The sequence below is a fragment of the Andrographis paniculata genome, unplaced genomic scaffold (assembly GCF_009805555.1).
Source record: "Andrographis paniculata isolate CXL003 unplaced genomic scaffold, ASM980555v1 Contig12END, whole genome shotgun sequence".
In the NCBI taxonomy this organism is placed as follows: Eukaryota; Viridiplantae; Streptophyta; class Magnoliopsida; order Lamiales; family Acanthaceae; genus Andrographis; species Andrographis paniculata.
The window spans coordinates 2,081,638-2,104,252 of NW_026137402.1; the positions used below are offsets into that span (position 1 = coordinate 2,081,638).

The 22,615-nt window shown below is 33.7% G+C and overlaps 4 protein-coding genes across 4 annotated transcripts; 3 read left to right on the plus strand and 1 right to left on the minus strand.

The window, feature by feature from the left end:
- Positions 1 to 846: 846 nt before the first annotated feature.
- LOC127252731 (uncharacterized) lies at positions 847 to 1,926 on the minus strand. The gene has a single exon (XM_051277044.1). The coding sequence runs from the start codon at positions 1,924 to 1,926 to the stop codon at positions 847 to 849; it is 1,080 nt and encodes a 359-aa protein (XP_051133001.1).
- A 14,687-nt stretch (positions 1,927 to 16,613) lies between these two features.
- LOC127254475 (auxin-responsive protein SAUR27-like) lies at positions 16,614 to 16,959 on the plus strand. Its single transcript, XM_051279585.1, has one exon. It carries the CDS (start codon positions 16,641 to 16,643, stop codon positions 16,902 to 16,904), a length of 264 nt encoding a protein of 87 aa, XP_051135542.1. The 5' UTR covers positions 16,614 to 16,640; the 3' UTR covers positions 16,905 to 16,959.
- Positions 16,960 to 19,347: 2,388 nt separating this feature from the next.
- On the plus strand, positions 19,348 to 19,794 carry LOC127254470 (auxin-responsive protein SAUR21-like). Its single transcript, XM_051279571.1, has one exon. It carries the CDS (start codon positions 19,442 to 19,444, stop codon positions 19,730 to 19,732), a length of 291 nt encoding a protein of 96 aa, XP_051135528.1. The 5' UTR covers positions 19,348 to 19,441; the 3' UTR covers positions 19,733 to 19,794.
- A 1,588-nt stretch (positions 19,795 to 21,382) lies between these two features.
- Positions 21,383 to 21,903, plus strand: LOC127251601 (auxin-responsive protein SAUR21-like). The gene has a single exon (XM_051275354.1). It carries the CDS (start codon positions 21,432 to 21,434, stop codon positions 21,699 to 21,701), a length of 270 nt encoding a protein of 89 aa, XP_051131311.1. The 5' UTR covers positions 21,383 to 21,431; the 3' UTR covers positions 21,702 to 21,903.
- The last annotated feature ends 712 nt before the right edge of the window (positions 21,904 to 22,615 follow it).

Here is a 22,615-nt window from a genome sequence, read left to right on the forward strand (position 1 = left end):
ATACCTTGTTTCACATCAATTTTAGTTTGTGCGGTGCACATAGATGGTCTACCTAGTAAAATCGGTGCAGGATTTGGAGAATTATCATCGTGCATATCAAGCACATAAAAATCAACCGGAAAAATTAATTCGTTAACTTACACTAGGACATCTTCAATCATTCCTTCAGGGTAAGCATTTGTCCTATCGGCTAATTGAATAATAATTCCAGTTTCCTTTAAAGGTCCAATATTCAAATATTTGTAAATAGACTTAGGAATCACATTATTTGCAGCTCCTAAATCTAACATTGCTTGTTTAATCACCAACTTATTTTTTACAAGGAACCGAGAACATACCTGGATCTCTACATTTAGGAGGAAACTTACGTTGCAAAAGAACATATATGCTCTCACCAACAATAATGCATTTGTCTTCACGTAGTCTCTGCTTGTTTGCACAAAGATCCTTCAGAAATTTTGCATACTTCAGTACTTGCTTGATCGGATCCAGTAAGGGCAAGTTCAATTCCACCTTTCGAAACATCTCAATCATCTCTTTATTTTTGTCATTCTTCTTTGGTTTCGCCAACCTACAAGGAAATTGTGCAACATTAGTTTTAGTATTAGTAGGTGCATTGAAAGTTACCTTGTTCAATTTTTCAGTGGCGGCTTGCTCTATTTCTTTCTCAATGTCTTCCTCATTCTTGCTTTTTGGAACTTCAATCATTGATACTTCTGAATCTTTTCCATTTTGTATAACAATCGAGCTCAGATTCCTCGGATTGGCGTCGGATTGTGAGGGCAATCTGCCTTTTTCTCTTGACTTCATCTCGCACATCTCATTCGCTATTTGACTTACTTGTTCTTACAAGTTCCTTATGCTGTTCTGAGTTTTGTGTTGAAATTGCAATATGTTAGACGCCATAGTTTTCATCATATCCTCTAAGGAATTATTTGGAATCTTTTGAGGGGGTTGCGGAGGGTGGTTTGGTGCTGGGAATCCTCTCGAATTATCTCCAAAGTTAGCTTGTTGATTCCCACACTTTAAGTTCGGATGATCTTTCCATCTTGGATTGTAGGAATTCGAGTAGTGGTTGTATGCTCTTGGGATGAATCTTGCAGCACTGACATCTACGTCTTGATTCAAAGTAGGACAAATATCCATAGGATGTTCTGAACTTGTACAGATTCTGCAAGCCTTAACTTGTGCCTTCCCTACAATAAATTTTTGAACAAATGAAATCAGTTCAGTCAATTGTTGTTTAATAGAAATCACCTCGCTTGCTTCTTTAACTATTACTGTTTCTCTCGGTCCGACCTGTTGTGAGTTCATTGCCATATTGTTCAGTAAGTCCCACGCCTCTCTAGGAGTTTTGTTAATTAAGGCCCCTCCACTTGTTGCATCTATGATTCTCTTGTCGATAGAAGTCAAACCTTCATAGAAATATTGAATCCGTAACTGCACAACGATTTGATGATGGGTACATCGAATACGTAAAGCATTAAAGCGGTCCCAATATTCAAATAAAGACTCCCCTGTACGTTGTGTCATTCCGCATATCTCTTTCCTCATGATCGCAACTTGTGAAGCGGGAAAGTACTTTTCGAGAAATTTTCTCTTCATGTCAGTCCATGTAATGACGTTTCCGGAAGTTAGATTGAATAGCCAATCTTTTGCAGTGTCTTTCAGTGGAAATGTTAAAACACAAAACTTGATTTGATCTTCTGTTACTCCCTGTGGCTTCATACTTGTGCAGACGACATCAAATTCTTGAAGATGCTTATGTGGCTCTTCTCCTGATAACCCATGAAAAAAAGGCAACAAGTGTATTAGTCCTGATTTTAATTCAAAAATACTGTTACTGTCTACCGTCGGGTATGTTATGCAGAGATGCTGCTGAGTCAAGTTAGGAGCTGCCAACTCCCTTAGTGTCCTTAGATCCATCTCTTCTTCTAGCTCTAACTCGTCAGAACATCATATATACTATTGACATACAAGACGCAAGATTAGTTAAAAAAACTAATTATCAATATATTTTTTTAATCACACCAAATAGTCAACAACAAAATTCTATAAAATACATAAAATGCTCCCTCTGCTTTTTAATTCTTTTCTACAACCAATATACGTAATTAATTCTTGAAATTTATATTTTGTATGTTGAGCATTTTTTCTCTACATAAATTATATGTCTCATATGTTGTACCAATGTTATCTAAGTAAATATTAGGTTCTTTCGAAGAAAAGAACATCCCATTTGAGAAAAAATAAATGTAAAATGCAAAAATATTTATAGAGATAAAGTCACTCTAAAGCAGAAGAACATAGTTGTATGTGATGTTATTATATGACATTTTTTGGAAAATAATAATAATAATAATAATAATAATAATAATAATAATAATAATAATAATAATAATAATAATAATAATAAGAGTTTTTTAAAACAACGATTAAGAACAATGAGTCCAAATGCAGTGATACTTATTACAAAAACTGCCCTAAATCCTTCAAAAGCATCATTATTTTATGAAATTTCAAATCAAAATAAAATAAAAATAAAAATAAAAAATCTTACCATTTTGTAGAATTTGAAATCTAAGCAAATTATTGGAATTTATTGTGCCTTTCTCCGGCCTTCGAACTTGCCTCAAGAATACTGTAGAAATGAAATATTTACTAGTATTGAGTTGGTAAAAATGACAATAACAATCAATAAAATATTTGCTTTATTTTAGCAATCTCATTGATTTGAATTTTTTTGTTAAACATCCAGTGCATAGGAAAAAAACAAAAACTCAAGCATATCAAGAAACTATATCTAATCGATAAAATGAAGAGTATATCAATAAAACTTTGAGTGTATTGAAAAATGAAAGAGAAATAATTTTGATTTTCTTTGAACATCGAGTATATTAATAAAACATCGAGTGTATCGAAAACCTAGATCCAGTTGAATCCTAGCTTAAAAAACTGAATGAATAACCGTGTCAACAAGGAAAATGAGAGAATACATATAATAATATATTGATAAAAGAAACATCAATTTGGATTTAGATCCCACTCTCCAAATAATGGATTTAAATTGCGAGATCTCAGAATTCTCGACTACTCAATTATGTAGAGGGAAAAAAACTAGATTATATGACTTTGTTCTAAATTTTGATCAGAAATCCAAAATATCATCTAATCGAGAAGGAAATAAATGATTTTGAGTTTTTTTTCAAACCTCGAGTGTATCGAAAGAATCTAGAGTACTTAAAAAAAAGTAAATTAAATCTAATTGTACTTAAATCTAAATGAGTAAACAATATCGACAATATATCAAGAGAGAAAGAGAGAAGGAATATGAGAATAGAGACAACACCTTGATTTTAGATTTGACTCTTCAAATAATAGATGTAGAATGTGATATTTAAGACTTTTGCGCGGTTTGGTTTTATAACAAGAAACATGGATCTAGTTGAAACATATTGAAACCTAATTGAATAACAACAACAATATAATGTATCAAAGAAAAAAACAAAAACCAATCTAAAAATAGATTTTAAAAATAATTACTTTAAATTTATATCTGACTCTCCAAGATATAGATATAAAATTTGAAATATCCTAATACAAAGAGAAAAATAAAATAAAATAAAATAAAAACTTTATTTTAAATTATGACATACATTAAAAAAAAAATAAAATTATGGGACTAGAAAAGAGACAAATATATTCTTCAATAGTTTTAAACTTATAATCTAAGTTAGTGCTCCGAGATCCCGCTACCTCCATTTTACTGGTGCTATTTTTTTTTTATTTATCCTATTATAGTTTTAGTGTATTATATTATTATTCATTATATAGTTATTTATTACTAAAATTTGATAATTTAATACTTATAAGATATAATATATATGGCGGCGCCTACAGTGCTAAATGTAAAATTCAGCACTGTGCTGAATAGCACACCGTATGCTACAAGTAGCACACGGTGTTACCATAAAGAACACATAGTATACTTTAATATAATATAAATACAACACATGACTTGACAACATATGATATAGTTTCACATAACACATACAATATTTGATTTCAGCACATGACATACTCTCATACAGCACACGCTATAATTATGAACTAACAACACATACTTTTATTTCAAATACCATAAAGAACACATAGTATACTTTAATATAATATAAATACAACACATGACTTGACAACATATGATATAGTCTCACACAACACATACAATATTTGATTTCAGCACATGACATACTCTCATACAGCACACGCTATAATTATGAACTAACAACACATACTTTTATTTCAAATACCACATGTTGTATATAATAAAAACGTGTGATGTTTCTATATTTTATGTGTGCTAATTTTCCAAATTTAGCACCCTAACATATATATATGTGTAAATTTTCATGTACAGTACCCCGTGTTCGCCATTTTGTCGTCATGGTGGTATGGCGGTCCACAGGCGCTGTCCACAAAAAGGCGCTGTGACAACCTTGGTTTCAACACACTCTTTGCTGAGATCAATCGGGTTATGTGTGATGTGGACTACTACCACGTGTTGTCAGTTCATATTGTATTTGTATTATATTATATGTTGTGTAAACTATTATCATATATGTTAATTTATACCTTACATTTGTGATATATCATGTTGTATGGAATATTACCATACGTTGTTAGTTTATACCTTATGTGCTGATTATGGAATGATTAGAGTGTTGTGAAATGGAATGGACATCCATGAAAATAGAATAGACAAATATGTTGTACATACAGTTAACATGTGCTGTTTGTTTTATTAGCATGGATATGGTGCTGAAGAACTAATTTCAGCACCATGCTGAATACCTAAAATCTAATTATATATAATTATATTAATTAGATAATTTAATGATATAAATTAACATAATTAAGTTTTACTTATTCAGTTATGTGCTGAAATTATTTTCTTTAGCATTTGATCCCCTTCCTCATTTTTTATATGTGAGTTGTGTTACTATATCGCACAGATCATTTGTAATGTGTTGTGTGGACCACGATTAGGGTGTTGATTTGATCTTATAATTTGACCAAGTTAACAAACTAACTTGAAGTAATTAACAAATTATCATAAGGCAGTCAAGTTAGCACATTAATTTGAAACATATGCAAATGATATTTATTGTGTTATATAGAAATATATATTGCATGAGTTATATTTTGTACTGAAATCAACACATTGTGCTACATTCAATTATATTGTAACACCCCGGCCGGCTTCAACCGGAGTATTACCGCCATGCTACACTGGAAGACTCATTCATCCACAACGAGTCGTGGTGCTAAGACTAAAAGAATACCTAATACAAGAAAGAAAATAAAAATTTAAAACTAAAGCACACCGGCTTATCATCTAATTTAAATAAGGACCGAGTAAAAAACATAAGTCGAAAATTAGTTCAAAAGGTATTAATTTTTAAACATTAGTAGAAATTTCAAAAGTATCCTAGAAGATAAGGTAGTTCTAATTCTCCCGATAGATCATGTAACGTGGATGCATCTATTTAGGCATAACAGAAGCACCATCACCTACAAAAAGTTTGTAGAAAAGGGTCAACACGACGGTTGAATAAGTGCAATCAATCAAAAGTAAATCAATATGATATATGCCATGATTCACGAGTAAATACCACAAAATCATTTGAAGAAGATAATTCAAATGAATGTCACCTACCACATAAAGACAACACACACAAGTCTTTTAGCATCTCTTATATCTCATTTTCATTCTCAAATAATGGTGATAGACACATCACAAAGGAAACTTCACTAGGCCTTAATTAGGGTCGGCTCGACCCAATTTTCAATCTTATTACTTCGTATGACACGTCACATAATTATACATAACAAATATAGGGTCGCAACCTTCAAGAAAAGCTCCATAACAGATACTTGAGGATTTGTAACCCAAAGTAAACATAAGTCAACTTATTTGTTAGTTTGCGAGACAAACCTTCTAGTCTTCAATATAACATACCAAGAGGGGATTGTACACAATCCATTCCTCCATCACGGATGATGGTCTAAAGACCATTTCATCGTGAATGACGGACACCTCGGAATCACCTCAAAAGGGAACTCGCCATCTCGATCCCTAGGCCTAGCCCATTCGGCTTATAATTTGAGATTAGCTAGTTATCTTAAAATACCGGTATACCCTCACGTAAACTGCAAGACACAAAGGTGGAATGCTATGCCTTATCATCCTAAATAATTGGCGAGTTGATCGGACTCAACGGATAGTTCCAATTATCAATTTGACCCAATACTCAATATGCTATTAGACAAATTTTAAAAAGACTTTTGAACTCAAGATATTTCAATTTCCAACATTTAACCAACCAATCACTAAAAACATCGGCCAAATAAACATCTTTTGTAACATAAACGAAAGTTAAACAAGAGCTTTCAAGTTTGCTCATAAAACATTATTTTTCGTCCAACAACTTTCTCATTTAATAACCAAGAAAAAAAATAGTGCATTACAACCCAACAAGTTTGTTAATTTCACTTTATTTCACAAAATAAAGCTTTGAACAATATGCCCATTCAAAAGGCATAATCTCACTCCAAAATCATAGATTTGAAAATAATCACAATTTTTTTTTTCTTTCCAAAAACCATAAATTAAGTTAGGGCAATAACTAGGGTTTTAAACCCATTTCACAAATTCTACTGTTTTCAATTTAAAATACAATGATAATCTTCATATTAAGCCTAAACAACATTATAATCAACTTTCTAAATAGAAATTAGAAAAAACTAACAATTTAAAACAGGCAATTTGAAAATAATTTGAACAATATCAAGTCTAGAAAGTATAACATATTATTTCTTACTTACCTTAAGAAAAGAGACAAGAAAAAGAAATTGTTATAAAGAAGAAAACCTCTTAGGAGAAGAGGGCGGCGGTTGGAGAGGAAATCGCTGCTTGATGCTTCTTCATGTTTGTATCTTCATTTATTTTATTTTATTTTTATTTTTTTAAAATAATATACATGGACCCTTATTTCTTTCTTTTATTTTAGGCCCAAAATGGACAAAATGAATTTTTCTTCACTACCATCACTCAAATTAAATTCCTTCAATTCTTAAAAATAATACATAAGCCCAAAATAACTTAAGTTCCAAAATAGAAGTATCCGACTCCGGTAAGGTTCGACAAACTTTCGAAAATTATTTTTTATGGGGTATTACATATATATGCTATGTTATATATTGCATTAATTTTTGTTGTGTGAGTTATATATTGTGCTGAATTATATAGTCTATTTATTGTACTATTGTGTTGATATTAATATGTGTTATTCTTTTTTATAAATATTTGCTGTTTGAGTCATAATATATTGTGATGAAATTAGAATGATATTTTATTATATGTAATTAGATAATTTTCTATTAAAATATATGTTAATATATATATATATTAATCTATTATCTTTTCTTATAGATATTTATTGAATGGGTCAAATCGGTACTATGCTGATTTGATTTGACTCCATCAGCACAGTAGCCAGAGTGGTGCTATGCAGTGACGAAACTAGCATCTAAATTTCGGGGGGCAAAATATTATAATATATTTAATATTTAGCTAATAAATTTAAATAAATAATAATGACAAAATTAGATATGAATTTAAATAATTTTGGGAGGGAAGGGAGGGGAGGCAAATTACATATAAATACATAAAAATTAATATTTTTAATACTAAAGGTGTTGTTTCGTCCCTGGTGCCATGTGATATAAAGGTGTTGTATTTATAATATATAAGCATATATTTTGTGTTGGTGGCCGTTTATACTTTTATAGCTTATACGTTGTTGTTATGTATTTTGTGTTGTGCCGACTAATTATATTTGGCACAGATGCACATTAACAACTGCCATGCTGATTTTTTTTGATCGACACCCTAATTGCTTGTTGTCCGGACTAATCTAAAGTCATGAAGGTGATTGATAAACAGAAAAATGTCCTTGTATTATTGCATTCACTTGATGAGAAGGAGATATGGTTCACACCGCATTTCTCGATTTCTATCATCAACATCACCAAACTTCACATCTATATTCTAACATGAGAATGATGGCCATTCGGCCTATGCTGAATTGTTCTTTAATTTATCCGCCGAAATTAGATCAGCCAGCCAACATTATTACTCTCTCCGTCCCACCTACCATCTTCATATTTCCGTTTATGTCTGTCCCACCTTTCATGTCATTTTCAATTTTTTGGAAAATGATCACACTTTAATCTCATTTTAAATTGCATAATTTATTTATTTTTTATTTTAATTAAACGAATTAATTATCTTAATCTTAATTTGTAATTATTTATATTATAGGATAATTATTTTAACTAATACATTCTTAATTATCTACTAATTATACTTATCATAAATTCTCGTGTCTACAGTAACGCGGACATCCAGTGTGGGATGTGAGTATATAACTAGATACAAGGATAGTACTTGAAATGTTTGAAAATTGATATTGAACTATATTAAAATTAGGGATGGCAACTAGAGCTGATAAACGAACCGAGTCGTTCGTGAACTCGGCTCGGTTCGGCTCGATTCAGCTCGGTTAAAGCTCGTTCACAAACGTTAACGAACAGAACAACATAAACAGACTCGTTTGATTAACGAACGAGCCCGAGCTTTATTCGCGAACGTTCATTAAAATAATATATTTATTATATATATTATATATAAATATAAAATTATAATTTATAAATAAATAAAATATCAATTTAAAATAAATAAATAAAATAATTTCAAATTTCCTTTTTAATTTATGTATAAATTAAAAAAAGTGAGACATACGAGCTCAAACGAGCTTAATCGAGCCGAACACGAATACGAGCTTAAATAATAAATATTCTTAATAAGCCGAGCTCAAACACTGCAAACAAGCTCGAAACTTAACGAACGAACATGAGCCTTGTTCGCGAACGTTAATAAACGAACATGAACACTTAAAATTTTGTTCGGCTCGGCTCGTTAACAAGTCTAATGGCAATGGAGCTGTTTTGCATGCTTCAAGAACCTACCCTGCTAAAAAATTATAGACTCCAGAATCTGCCTCCAAAACCTTGACTATGCTAGGTTTGGGGCCAACTTGAAAACCATCCTATTTTTATTGATTTTTCTGGTAAAATAATAAATTAAAAAAATATAAATAATTATAAAAATATATAATATTAATTTCTATAATTATTATTTTAAATAAGTTTGTAATGGGGCTGATTTTAGGATTAGTTTTTATCAAACTTGTAACTCAGCTTAAGAGTTAAGACCCGGCCAAGTTTTAAAACTTTAAAAATTTAAATATCGATAATCTGTCCGCATGTAAAAAATTGAATCCAAACCTTCAATATTAAAAAGGGGCCGGAGCGGGCGAGACCTGTCCAATTGCCATTCGTAATCATATAAATTTGCATAACTAGGTGTGTAGGTGTGTAATGTCTAAGCAAAATTGCAAAAAACATATTATGTAATTATTTATACTAAGTTATTGCGGTTGTCTTTTAATTTTCACCATAGAAAAATATATTATGTAAATGTCACAACTTCAATGTTTTAGTATATTGATTACCTGTGAAATAGTAACTTGCATTTCGTAGTGAGCCTAGAAAAATATATATTGAACATGTCACAACTTCGCTAAAAATATTTCGTATATATTTTATATTATCCAATATTGTTGAGGAGAATTTGGAAAGATGATCTTTTGTATTTCTCAAACAAAAATAAAATTCATTTACAGTACATTACTATATACATATGATTCTAACAAAAATAACAAACAGAATCTAATTCTAACAAACTATTATAATTGGGCTTAAATTAATAGATAATGGGCTACAAATAAAATAAACATAATACAAAAGAGGCCCATGAAACAACCCAATTACCTAACCTCCATCTTCTTTCTCACCTTCTTCCTTCCCTCGGTTCCAATTCATTTTGTAGCATTCAACTTCTAATGCTCCATTATTCTTCAATTCTTGATACCCTCTCCTCGAACCAAGCGTGATCATGCACAGCTTGGAGCGCAAATTTCTGAACATTGGACTGCATAAGTTCTTAGTGAATAAGTCAGCAATTTGAGATTTAACCAAAAATATGAAACCAGTCAAGACATGATGTCTGACAAAATGACATGCAATCTCAATGTGTTTTGTTCTTTCATGGAACACCGGATTACGAGCTATATGCAATGCTGATAAGTTGTCACAGTGCAATGGAATAGGTTGTGACACAGTCACCTTCAATGAATTCAGAAGATAGGAAATCCAAAGCAGCTCGCTTGTTGTTGTGCTTATACTCCTATACTCAGCTTCTGTTGATGAGATGTTTACCATAGACTGCTTCTTAGCTTTCCAAGAGATAAGATTAGATCCAAGGAACACACAATAACCAATGATAGATTTTCTTGAGTCAGGGCATGTGCCCCAATCTGCATCACAATAGGCTTCCAACTGCAATGAAGATGTTGAATCAAATGCCAAACTGTGATTCATGGTTCCCTTAAGATATCTTAGTAAGTGTGTTGCTGCCCTCCAATGAGTGATAGTAGGTTCACTCATGAATTGACTCAATTGTTGTGTGGCAAAAGTTACATCGGGTCTAGAGAAGTTCAAATACAACAACCTTCCAATTAATCTACGGTACCTTGTTGCATCAACAAGAGGTTCACCATCTTTAGCAGAGAGCTTCAAACCAATAGGCCAAGGAGTGGCTGTAGATTTGGCTTCTAGCATATTCATATCATCAAGGACATCAAATATATACTACCTTTGAGTCAAAATCATCACATCTGGTAGTAACTTTATTTCCAATCCAAGAAAGTAGTTGGCCTCTCCTAAATCCTTGATTGTAAAAGCTTGGTGAAGATATAGTTTGACTTCATCAATGAGTTTTGGTGAGGATCCTGTCAGCAGGATGTCATCCACATAAACAGTTAAAACCAAAATGTCTGCACCAATATACTTGAAGAACATACAATGATCATAGGGGGATTTTTCAAAACCAAATTGTAAGACCTTATTAGCAAGAGTTTTATACCACACACGTGGTGCCTGTTTGAGTCCATAGAGAGACTTCTTTAATCTACACATTTGATCTGAAGTAGCAAAGTAACCAGATGGTGGCTTGAGATATAGTTCTTCCTCCAAAGCTCCATGTAAGAAAGCATTATTCACATCAATTTGTTGAATTCTCCATCCTCTTGCAACTGCAACTGCTAAAACCAATCTTACAGTAACACTTTTGGCCACAGGTGCAAAACATTCGTCAAAATCAACTCCATGAACTTGTAAGTATCCCTTTGCAACAAGCCTAGCCTTATACCTGTTGATGGTTCCATCCTTATTTCTTTTTTATCTGAATATCCATTTGCATCCAATTGCTTTCATTCCGTGTGGTAGAGTGGTTAATTCCCATGTCTCATTAGCTTCAAGGGCCTTAATTTCCTCATTCATTGCCTCAACCCAATGTGATTTTTCTGCAGCTTCAGTATAAGTAGGAGGTTCTTCACCTGCATCTTCGGGAGTGTCATGAATACAGACATAATCTTTCATCCAGTATGGCTTTCTTTTGGCTCTATGAGGTCTATCAAACTCCTCTGAAGTAGTTTGTGTAGGACTGAGACTGAGAGATGCTGGTGGTATGTAGTTTTCATCAATATTTTGGAAATCCCCCACATTTGAGTCATCAGTGGGAATTGATGCAGTCAGCGGGCTGTTCCCTTGTGTTGCCTCAGTGTTTTCAATATTTATGCCTGGTGACAAATTATTAGGTGTGTGAGGGACACTTTGGTTCTCTCCCACAGTAGGCAGTGTATGACATTGTGGCATCTCAAGGTTGCAGCCGGATCTATCTTCAAAACCAGGGAAGACATCCTCATAGAAGATGGCATCCCTAGTAATTAGAACCTTATTTCTTTTGATGTCCAAGACTCTATAACCCTTTGCTCCTTGCTCATATCCCACAAGTATGCATTTTACTGCTCTCTTCCCAAGCTTTAACCTGTAAAGATCAATATTTAGGGCAAAACAAAGACATCCAAAAACTCTCAAGTGGTCTATATTTGGTTGCTCATAGGGACATTTCCACTCGATCACTGGAGTACGAAGAAGATATATAAGATATGTTGCTGTCAAAAGTGATTTCCCCTAAAATGATGTAGGCAAATTGGAATGCATTAACAATGATCTCATCACAGTCAAGAGATATTGGTGCTTTCTTTCCACCCTTCCATTTTGCTGTTGATTGTAAGGACATGTCTTTTCATGCATAATGCCATTTTCATGCAGTAGGTTCTGAAAACACTGACTTAGAAATTCTGCACCATTTTGTCTGTCCTCACCTTTCTTACCTTAGTTTTGAACTGATTTTCAACAAGCTTTAGGAAAATAGTAAAGATTTTCAGTGCTTGTGACTTTGATTTCATTAAGTAAGTCCAAATTGCTCTGCTATGATCATACACCACAGTTAAAAAATATCTACTTCCATTAGAGGAAGGAACACTATACGGCCCCCAAATATCCAAGTGAAGCAAGTCAAAGCAACATGAACCATATGAACTACTTTCATTAAAAGGCAACTTCCTTTGTTTAGAAAAGTGACATGTATCACAAGGTTTATTAACTACAGCAGAATTAAAACATAAGGCATGTGTATTAGCACTTTATTGGACGGATGTCCTAGTTTGTGATGCTAAGGAAACTCATTTTCTGTAGCGAGCACCTTCAAAGAAGACTCACGCAGTAGATGGTATAAGTTCCCATTGAGTTTTCCCTTTCCAACATCAGTTTTACTTCTCTAGTCCTGAATCAAGCATTCATTAGCTCTGAAACTCACAGATAGATTAGAATCCAAACATAATCTAGGCACTAATATGAGACAATATTTGAAATCAGGGATGAGATAAGCATCATACATAATGATGGAATCATTCAACATAATATTTCCTGTTTGTGTTGCAGTTTGCACTGATCCATTAGGCAAGTGTATCCTCACAGGTTTCTTCAAAATATTCAAGAACTTAAAGTGCATGGGGTTATTGCTAATATGACATGTTGCCCCAGAGTCCAATATCCAAGAATAAGTCATTTTGATATCAGAAAGCACATTTAAACACCTTTTACCTGAGTGATCAACCTTCATCATATTGAGATGATCAAGAGGTGATTTCACTCTGTCAAAGGCCTTTTGAATATCTTTTTGAATTAATTATGTGAGTGCACCAGAATTCCAAGCAGCATTTCCAGTTAATTTCTCCTCATCAATCTGGAGTGCGCTCTCAACATACAAGTTTGAAGAGCCAACTCCGTGTTCTTTTTTCTTTTTCTCTTGAATTGTCTTAAACCAATAAGGAGTTCCATGTAATTTGAAACATGTCTCTTTAGTGTGCCCAGTTTTCTTGCAGTGCTCACACATCAGCCCTCTTTTGTCAATTTTCTTCTTGTCAAAAGGCTTGAGGGTTGGCCTGTGGGAGCTGAAGAAGACAGTTGGATTGGTATCATGAACAATCCCATGAATCTCTTGTTGTTTTTCAGTACTGTAGAGCATTCCATAGATTTTGTTAAGTGAAGGAAGGGGATCTTGCATGAGGACTTGAGTCCTAACTGCATCAAATGTGTCATTCAACCCCATAAGGAAGTCCATTATATCCTGCCGATGAATGTACTTCTCAACTTCCTTCTTTTTTTTCAGGAATAGGTGCCAAACAACACAGTTCATCCTTTAGCTTCTTAATTTTAGTGAAGTAAGAGGCTATACTCATGTTACCTTGGGTTAAATTTGAGATTTCCCTTTTTAGTTGATAGATGAGAGGACCATTGCACTGCCCATATCTCTCTTTGAGTATGTTCCACAGTTCATGGCTTGAGTTTACATAACCAAAAGCATCTGTTAGCTGTGGTGAAATAGAGTTGAGCATCCACTGGAGAATCATGTTATCAGTTATCCTCCAAATGGCTGCAGCCACAGGTTCCTTAGGCTTTTGAATTTCTCCAGTAATGAAGCCTTCTTTGCCCTTAGCGGCAAGTGACCGCAATATGCCACGGCTCCAAATCAAATAGTTTGAGTCATTGAGTAATGTGGTCACCAGACTCATCCCTGGATGATCAGAAGGAGGGAGTTTCAAATATGCCATTGATGAGGCAGCAGTATTACCAGCGGTGAAGTTTGATGAAGCACCAGATATGGGGGAATCAGTTGCCATTGCAACACTGAGATCACAATCTCACAGATACGATGAAAGGGAAATAAGATTGAAGTAATGCCAGGATAATTCAAAGCTCTGATACCATGAAGAGAATTTGGGAAGATGATCTTTTGTATTTCTCACACAAAAATAAAATTCATTTACAGTACATCACTATATACATACGATTCTGACATAAATAACAAACAGAATCTAATTCTAACAAACTATTATAATTGGGCTTAAATTAATAGATAATGGGCTACAAATAAAAGAAACATAATAAAAAAGAAGCCCATGAAACAACCCAATTACCTAACCTCCATATTCTTTCTCACCTTCTTCCTTCCCTCGGTTCCAATTCATTTTGTAGCGTTTAGCTTCTAATGCTCCATTATTCTTCAATTCTTGACAATTGTGTCACGTGTAAATTAATGGCAACACATGTGGATTTGATATCCAATGAAACTCACACGCGATCAATGTACCGAATTGGTGAAATTTTGATACTTGCAGGATATATTTATTACGGCGACAATTAGGCATATGTTCAGAATATATATATATATTGTTTCAATTTATCCGTAATGTCCAAGTACTGTTTAACTGTGTTTAGCACCCGGACTGACCTGTTCTCAAAGAACAAATATTAGCGGGACACTTTTGTCGTTGTTTGTAAACCGTATTGTCTAAATATTACCTTGTGGTTCATGTTGAAATTATAAGGGATTTGATGCCGGCTTCATTTTTGCAATCATCTGTTGTGTGCTCTTACAGTTACAGGGTAAATTAATGAAAAACTAACTAGGATTCAGACCACACCAAGAAATCAGTTGTAATCGTCGAACAACCTGAGTTACATGAGCTGCCCTTGCATCATAAGCAATTTGGCCTTCTGATGCAATAACATTATATTTAGGCCGATCACATGGTGGGCCGAGATTTGCAGGTTCGGATGGAAGGCTCGCATTTGAATTATTAGGGGACTCCTATACTAGTAGTAGTTGTGATATGTTTGTCTGATTTATTGCATTAGAGTAGAGACACTTGATGTATACACAATGTCCTAACGGGGATTATGTTGGATAATCGGTTAATCGACTATTTATTTAGTCGATGGAATTTAATTTATATTAAATTCATAATATTTTAAACCGATTATTCGGTGAGTTGAAATGTATATGGGCTGAAAAATGATCGTTATAATATGGCTTAAGCACATAGAATTCAGTAAGCCACCGGCGCGCGCCGCTCGCCCAACTAGATCTGAGGTCATGGGTTGAGGCTTGGATCTGATAAAAAGAATGGATTTATTTAATCCATTTTTGCTCCGGAGTTTAATCGAAATTAAAACTAATTTGTGAAACCCAAAAATCCAAGAAATTAAATTAATTGGACCAAGGAATAGCCCAAATATAGTGAATGCATGCATACATGCATGTGTAATGCATTTCAAATTTTCATGCAAGCAAATTTTAATACATGTGCAATGAAAAAGAATACATGCATGCATGACTTCAAAGACATACATATTAACATGCATAAATATACATGTATGAGAGACATAAGCTTGCATGAGATTGCATGGAAAATGAATGTTATGCACGTGGCTTTGCATTAAATGGTTTGACAATCAATTATGCAATTTAATTTTTGAGAATCGTGCAAAGCCAAAATCAATTTCGTTAATGTCTGTTTGAAATTCAAATTTTTAATTGACGAATGAATGATCGGCCGGTTACGAATGTAATTTCAAATAATTAAATTGTAATAACCGGCTTGACGTTTCGATTTGTCTTTAAATTCCTCACTTGGTGGATGCCTATAAAAAGGCTTCTAACTCACTCATTCGAATATAACAATTCTTCCTCTCTTCTCTCTAATGTATATTATTTCCGGTGACACGCTATTAGTTTGCCGGAGCTCCGAAATATTGGGGTGCCACTTAATTCAGAGACGAACGTCGTTTTATCTTTGGGAACGTTGCGCCATGAACCAGAGGCACTACCGGGGCGTATTCGTTTTTACGGAAAAAGGTTCTAATCTAGACTCGACGTGATTATCGAATTATTTCGATAAATTGATTATTGAAATATAATAATATTATTATATATCTAACAGACCATATTTTCGACTACATAAATTATACAAAGACAAGTGCATTTATTTTTCCATGTGTTTATGTCTTACTATTTTCATAGGCCATACATATCCTACTCAACATGTTGGCCACTTGATCACACATTTTGCACCCGGTATTCTTTATTGCTCGCCTATATATACATACAACACAAATGCGAATTACAACCAACAACTCTTACAAGCCTTCTTTTCTTACAAAAACATATATTCGTAGAAGTCTCATTTTCTTGCCCAATACAACGAACAATGGCCATCATACAAAAGCTGAGACGGTCTTTATCAAGCGAAAGAAGATCACCGGAGGTTCCAAAGGGGCACTTAGCCATATACGTAGGGGAAAGCACCAAAAAGAAGCGATTTATTGTTCCGGTGTCTTATTTGAAGAATACTATGTTTCAAGAATTGCTGTCTCAATCTGAGGAGGAATTCGGGTTCCATCATTCAATGGGAGGCCTCACCATTCCATGCAGCGCGGACTTATTCGTCGATATCACATCCCAATTGAGTTAGGCATAGAATACATACATATCTAGATAGATAGATAGACAGACAATGAGATTGATTTTTTTTTTTCATTTTTCCGTACATGTATCCTATAAAAAAACATGGGATTTTTTGTCCGGACAAGAATTGTAATCTCTTACAAGAAATTTGAAACTCCACAAACACATTTAAAGAAAAACCTGTAACCAATTTCATGATATGTGGCATCAGTTGATCACTTGTGTTTAATTATGCATACATTTTTTTCTACTGACAGAATCACTCAATATTCGAAAACTTTTTTCCTCTTTCGAAACACATTGAAGAAGAAATTTGTTATTCCCATGTCGTACTTGAACCATCCTTCATTCCAAGATTATTGCTGTTTCAAGCAGAATAGAAGCAATTTGTTATTCCCATGTCATACTGGAACCACTCCGTGCAGCGCTGATTTATTCATCGATCTCATGTCTCAAACCAGCATAGCATAATGTATTCATGTTTAGTATACATACACACGTATACACTTAACTTAAAACATATATAGATTTCCTTTTCTTACACTAAGGATTTTTTGCCAGAAGAGAACTGAAATCCTTTGTTAAGAATATGCAGTTAACACAAATACATTACAGAGAGGACGAACACTAATTGGTGTTTGTTTGGAGGTTTGGATTTTGAGTTGGGATTTGAATAGTAAAAAGTTTGAATTTGAATAGTTGTATGATGTGATATAAATAGGTGTTGATGTGATGTTTTGAATGTAAAATTGATTTTTAGTATAATATAAAAAATGAAAAATTGGTGTTTGATTTGATGTTTTTGGGGAAAAAAATGAGATGAACATTGAGATTAAAATCCAATCCCCCAAACAAACACACTTGTCTAAATGTGATTTGAACAGTTTTTCCAATCCGTTATCCAAATAGTATTGTGTGAATTTTGCCATTCTACACAAATCTCCAATTAATTTCCAAGTGTTCCTCTTAAAATATTTCCTATCAACAATATATACTCTCCTCTCACCTAAAAATATGCTCAAACTTTTTAATACGAATTTTAATGCGAGCGTGTATTAATATTATTATTATTATGATTATGAGGAAGAAATTTAACAAGAGAGTAACGTATAGATCTCCACTTTGCAATAACTAAATAGTTCCCAACTATTTATATGTTTTGCAGTCAACAATACTAGCTAGATCCCGGCTATGGGGTCGTCTATTAGCCCTAATCAATACATGAATAACTACTTCTCAGTGTATATTTCTTGAACTAAATTAGCATATGCTATTTGGATTGTTATGATATGTTTATATAGTGTTATTATACACTTTTTACTGAAATTAATCGTGATATATATGGTATGGATTATTATCATATGATGTCAGTTTATAACTTGCTAATGTGTATGAGTTCAATCATAACATGTCCACTGTAGACTATTATCATATGCTATCTTTTTTATCTCATCTGCTACCTTAACTGCTGCCACAATAGACAGATCATGTTAGATGCACAATAATGTACACTCATTTTCCTATAAATTTCTTTTGTTTTAAATTGGATTCCACATCACGCAAATCATGTTTCCGGAGGGGAGCCTCTTCACGGTGAAGCAATGACTGACTCATTGGGCTATTTTGGATGCGAACACAAATGACAAAACCAAAAAAGGATAAGTTAGTAATATTTGACAATAGTTTCTCTCTTCAAAGTGAGTAAAATTTTGGAAATAATAATCTTTCTTGTGGTTATTTTCAATTCATGGTTACTTTCATCAAATGGGGAAATGAGGGATTTTCTAAGAATCATTTCAAGATTTGCTTAAATCAATCTTGTATGCTCTTACAATCTTATACAAGAAGAAAATGAAGTGATCTCAGGACAACCAAGTCTGTAAAAAACATATCATGTTCATATATCACAGGATCGATAACAACTTTGGAAATATATGTTAATCAGGATTCAGACCACATGATGATCTTACCAGAAACTTGTTTGAGTCGAACATTTCGTATCTTTTAAGAAGTACATCACATGAACTGTCAATTTCTTCTTGCATCAGAAACAATAATGTGGACCTTTGATGCAATAACATTTACATTCTAGTCTATCACATGGTGGGCCGATCAATGCAAGCAGGTTTGGAAGGAAGGCTGGCATTCAAATGATTAGGGGACTCTGATCCAATCTGATTAGTAGTTGCAATGTGTCTTTCTGATTTATTGCAGTGAAGACACTTGATGGATACATAATGTCCTAACGGGACCATATTTTCGACTACAAAAATTGTGGTATCTTTTGATCCTTATGATTGTACAAAGACAAGTGCATTTATTTTCCATGTGCTTATGTCTCACTATTTTCATATGCAACACATATCCTACTAAGATGTTGGCCACTTGATCGATCATTTAGTACACAGCAGTTCTTGATTTCTCACCTATATGTATATATACAACACAAAATGCTGATTACAATCAACAACTCTTACAAGCCTTTGCTTCTTACAAAAACATATCTTCATAAAAGTCTCATTTTCTTTCCCAATACAACCACCAATGGCCATTGTACAAAAGCTGAGACGGTCTTTATCAAGCGAAAGAAGATCAGCCGAGGTTCCAAAGGGGCACTTAGCTGTTTACGTTGGGGAGACCAGCGAAAAGAAGCGCTTTGTTGTTCCGGTGTTTTATTTGAAGAATCCTATGTTTCAAGAATTGCTGTCTCAATCTGAGGAGGAATTCGGGTTCCATCATCCAATGGGAGGCCTCACCATTCCATGCAGCGAGGACTTATTTGTGGATATCACATCCCAATTGAGCAAGGCATATAATACATACATGTATAGATGACTAGATAGAAAGATAGATAATGAGATAGATTTATTATTATTATTATTATTATTATTTTTCCAGATTTTTTTCCTTTTATAAACAGGGAGGATTATTTTTGTTGAGACAAAAATTGTAATTCCTAACTTGAAAATACACTCGACAAATACATTTTCAAGAAAAACTTGTTGAAGTGATCATTTTACTGAAAGGGTCGGAGTCATTATGACTATCATCCAACGAACTCATTTTCTTGCTCCAAAATCTCTATAATGATATTGTTCGATTTGGCTAAACCCGCATGGATTTGTTTTTGGATATTCTTCAAAAGGCTTCATACTAGTAGAGTTCAGTTGGGACTTATAAGGTGTGAAATTTTTTTCACAACTTCCGATGTGGGACTTGGATTTGCACCCCAACAATCCTCCCCTCAAACCAAGGACCAACCAATGGACTTTCCCTACCCACCTTGTACCGCCTATCACAAAAAGGGACTCGCTGCCTGACTACCTCAATCGGGACCGACCCAACACCGCCAGGAGACTTTCGACACAAGGCACATCCGCAGGTCACGAGGGCGAGCCCACCACCACAACCAATGCCTAATGCCACCCCAATTAACTTCACCATCTAACCGGACTCTGATACCAGTGTTGAGAATGGGTCAACTCAATACTAGTAATATTGTCCGCTTTGGGCTGAAACCGCACGGATTTGTTTTTGGATATTCTCCAAAAGGCCTCATACTAGCGGAGTTCACTTCAAATTTATAAGGTTTGAAATTTTCTTCACAACTTACGATGTAGAACTTGGGTTTGCACCCTAACAGTTAAGTCACTCTTTGACCAAAAATGTATTTTCTTCTTCTCTGTGATCCTTATTCATGAAAAGTAAAATCTTGGGGAATGTTAGAGTAATGACTAGGACTAATCAACACATGATCATAGTCCACAACACATAAGTCCTTAAACATGGTATGTTTTGTATGAACTATTACCATGTGCCGCCAATTCATACAATGAACATGTCCTATGCTAATATATATATATATATATGGTATGTACTGAGATCAAATTAACGTGACATGTGCTACGTGGACTATTATAATGTTCCATCAACATTGGTGTTATGTTAACATACAATCTTGTGCTAAGATCAACCGTAGCCTGTGCTGTGTATACTATTAGCTGGTGCTCGTTAACCCTAATCAACACTCCAACCGTTGCCAAAATTTAAAGACAAGGTCTAATAATATCTATGATAATTAAGTACAAGATGGGAACTAACAGTAACAGTCAATTCTCCAAGTACTGTAAGACAATAGAGGTTTTTCGTGTGTTGTCTGAACTCTGAATAATGAAGATTGTCTAAAATAAAATCAAACTATATATTGGAATACATGGCATTAAAATTTGTAATAAATCCCTCAGGTGGCCACGTGATGGATGGGGCTATATATCTGAGTTGGTAGGGAACATTTTTAAGCTGGGCTGCCCTTATAATCTGTTCCGATTTGAAATTCCTGAAGATGATTGAAAAACAGACAGACAGACAAATTCATGTGATCCATCACGTGCTTATGTTATTACACTCATTCGATACTTGTAGTTACTAGGCTCTATATATACACACCCACTCCTAGTAGGATTTCGATCATCAAAGTAGCAAAAAGTTCATCTACCTCAGCCTTCACATATTCTTACAAACTTACGTACAGACAATGGCCATCCGACAGATGCTGAGAAGATCCTTATCCGGCGAGAGAAGATCAGCATCCGAAGTTCCAAAGGGACACTTAGCTGTTTATGCCGGCAAGAATGAAAGGAAGCGATTTGTTATTCCGGTGTCATACTTGAACCATCCTTCGTTCCAAGAATTGTTGCTTCAAGCCGAAGAGGAGTTCGGGTTCTATCATCCGATGGGTGGCCTCACCATTCCGTGCAGCGCGGATTTATTCATCGATCTTATGTCCCAAATGAGCTTAGCATAATGTATATATGGACACTATAGACACACACACACACAGACACTTAAACATAGATTGCTTAGATTTGGTTCTTCTTAATTTGTCCTGGCTTCTATCCTTTCTTACACTAAGGATTTTTTGCCTGGAAAAGAGCTGAAACCCTTGTAAGACATTGCAGATACAAGAAATACATTGCAAAGTAAAAATTAATTGCCCAAAACTGTGATTTGGCACTACATAATTTTGTATATTTCTCCAAGTGTTCCTCTCACAATATAGTTTCTAACAGTAATACGTAGGAACAATGTTTAATAAAAGACTAAAATAATCCACTCATCCACTTTGTAATAACTTAAAATAAATATAAATAAAAAAATCATTCGAACCTATATTCACATATTTGTAATAGTATCAAAATGCTGTTCTAATCCAAAGTAGAAAGATAATGTTGGATGTAACAATAGTCTATGCACCATGATTTTCATAATTATCTCAATAGTTAATCAATTGAGAATTCTCAATTTTATGATATTAGATAGAAAGGCAATAATATAATTTTTAGGAACTTTCTCTTCAACAATATCTTAGAATTAATGCATTTTAAATAGTCATTTAAATTACTAATTTATGAATGTGACTTTTTCATTATTCAAAGGATAATTAAGTCTCCTAGATCTTTCTATATGACATTATAAATTGTAATACGAAGGGATGTAATAAGATGCAGGAATATTTATATTCAGTTTTTTGTCTATTAAAATTCATAAACTTTCTCTTCAACAATAATATTAGAAATATGTCCAACTTTGAATATATGATATTTGTTGAAAATATAAGAAATTATGCAAATATGTTCATGGATTGAAATAGTTATTACAAGATCAATATTTTCAGATCTTGCTATCACTTTTTAGGAATCCATTATTGTCATTCTTCTT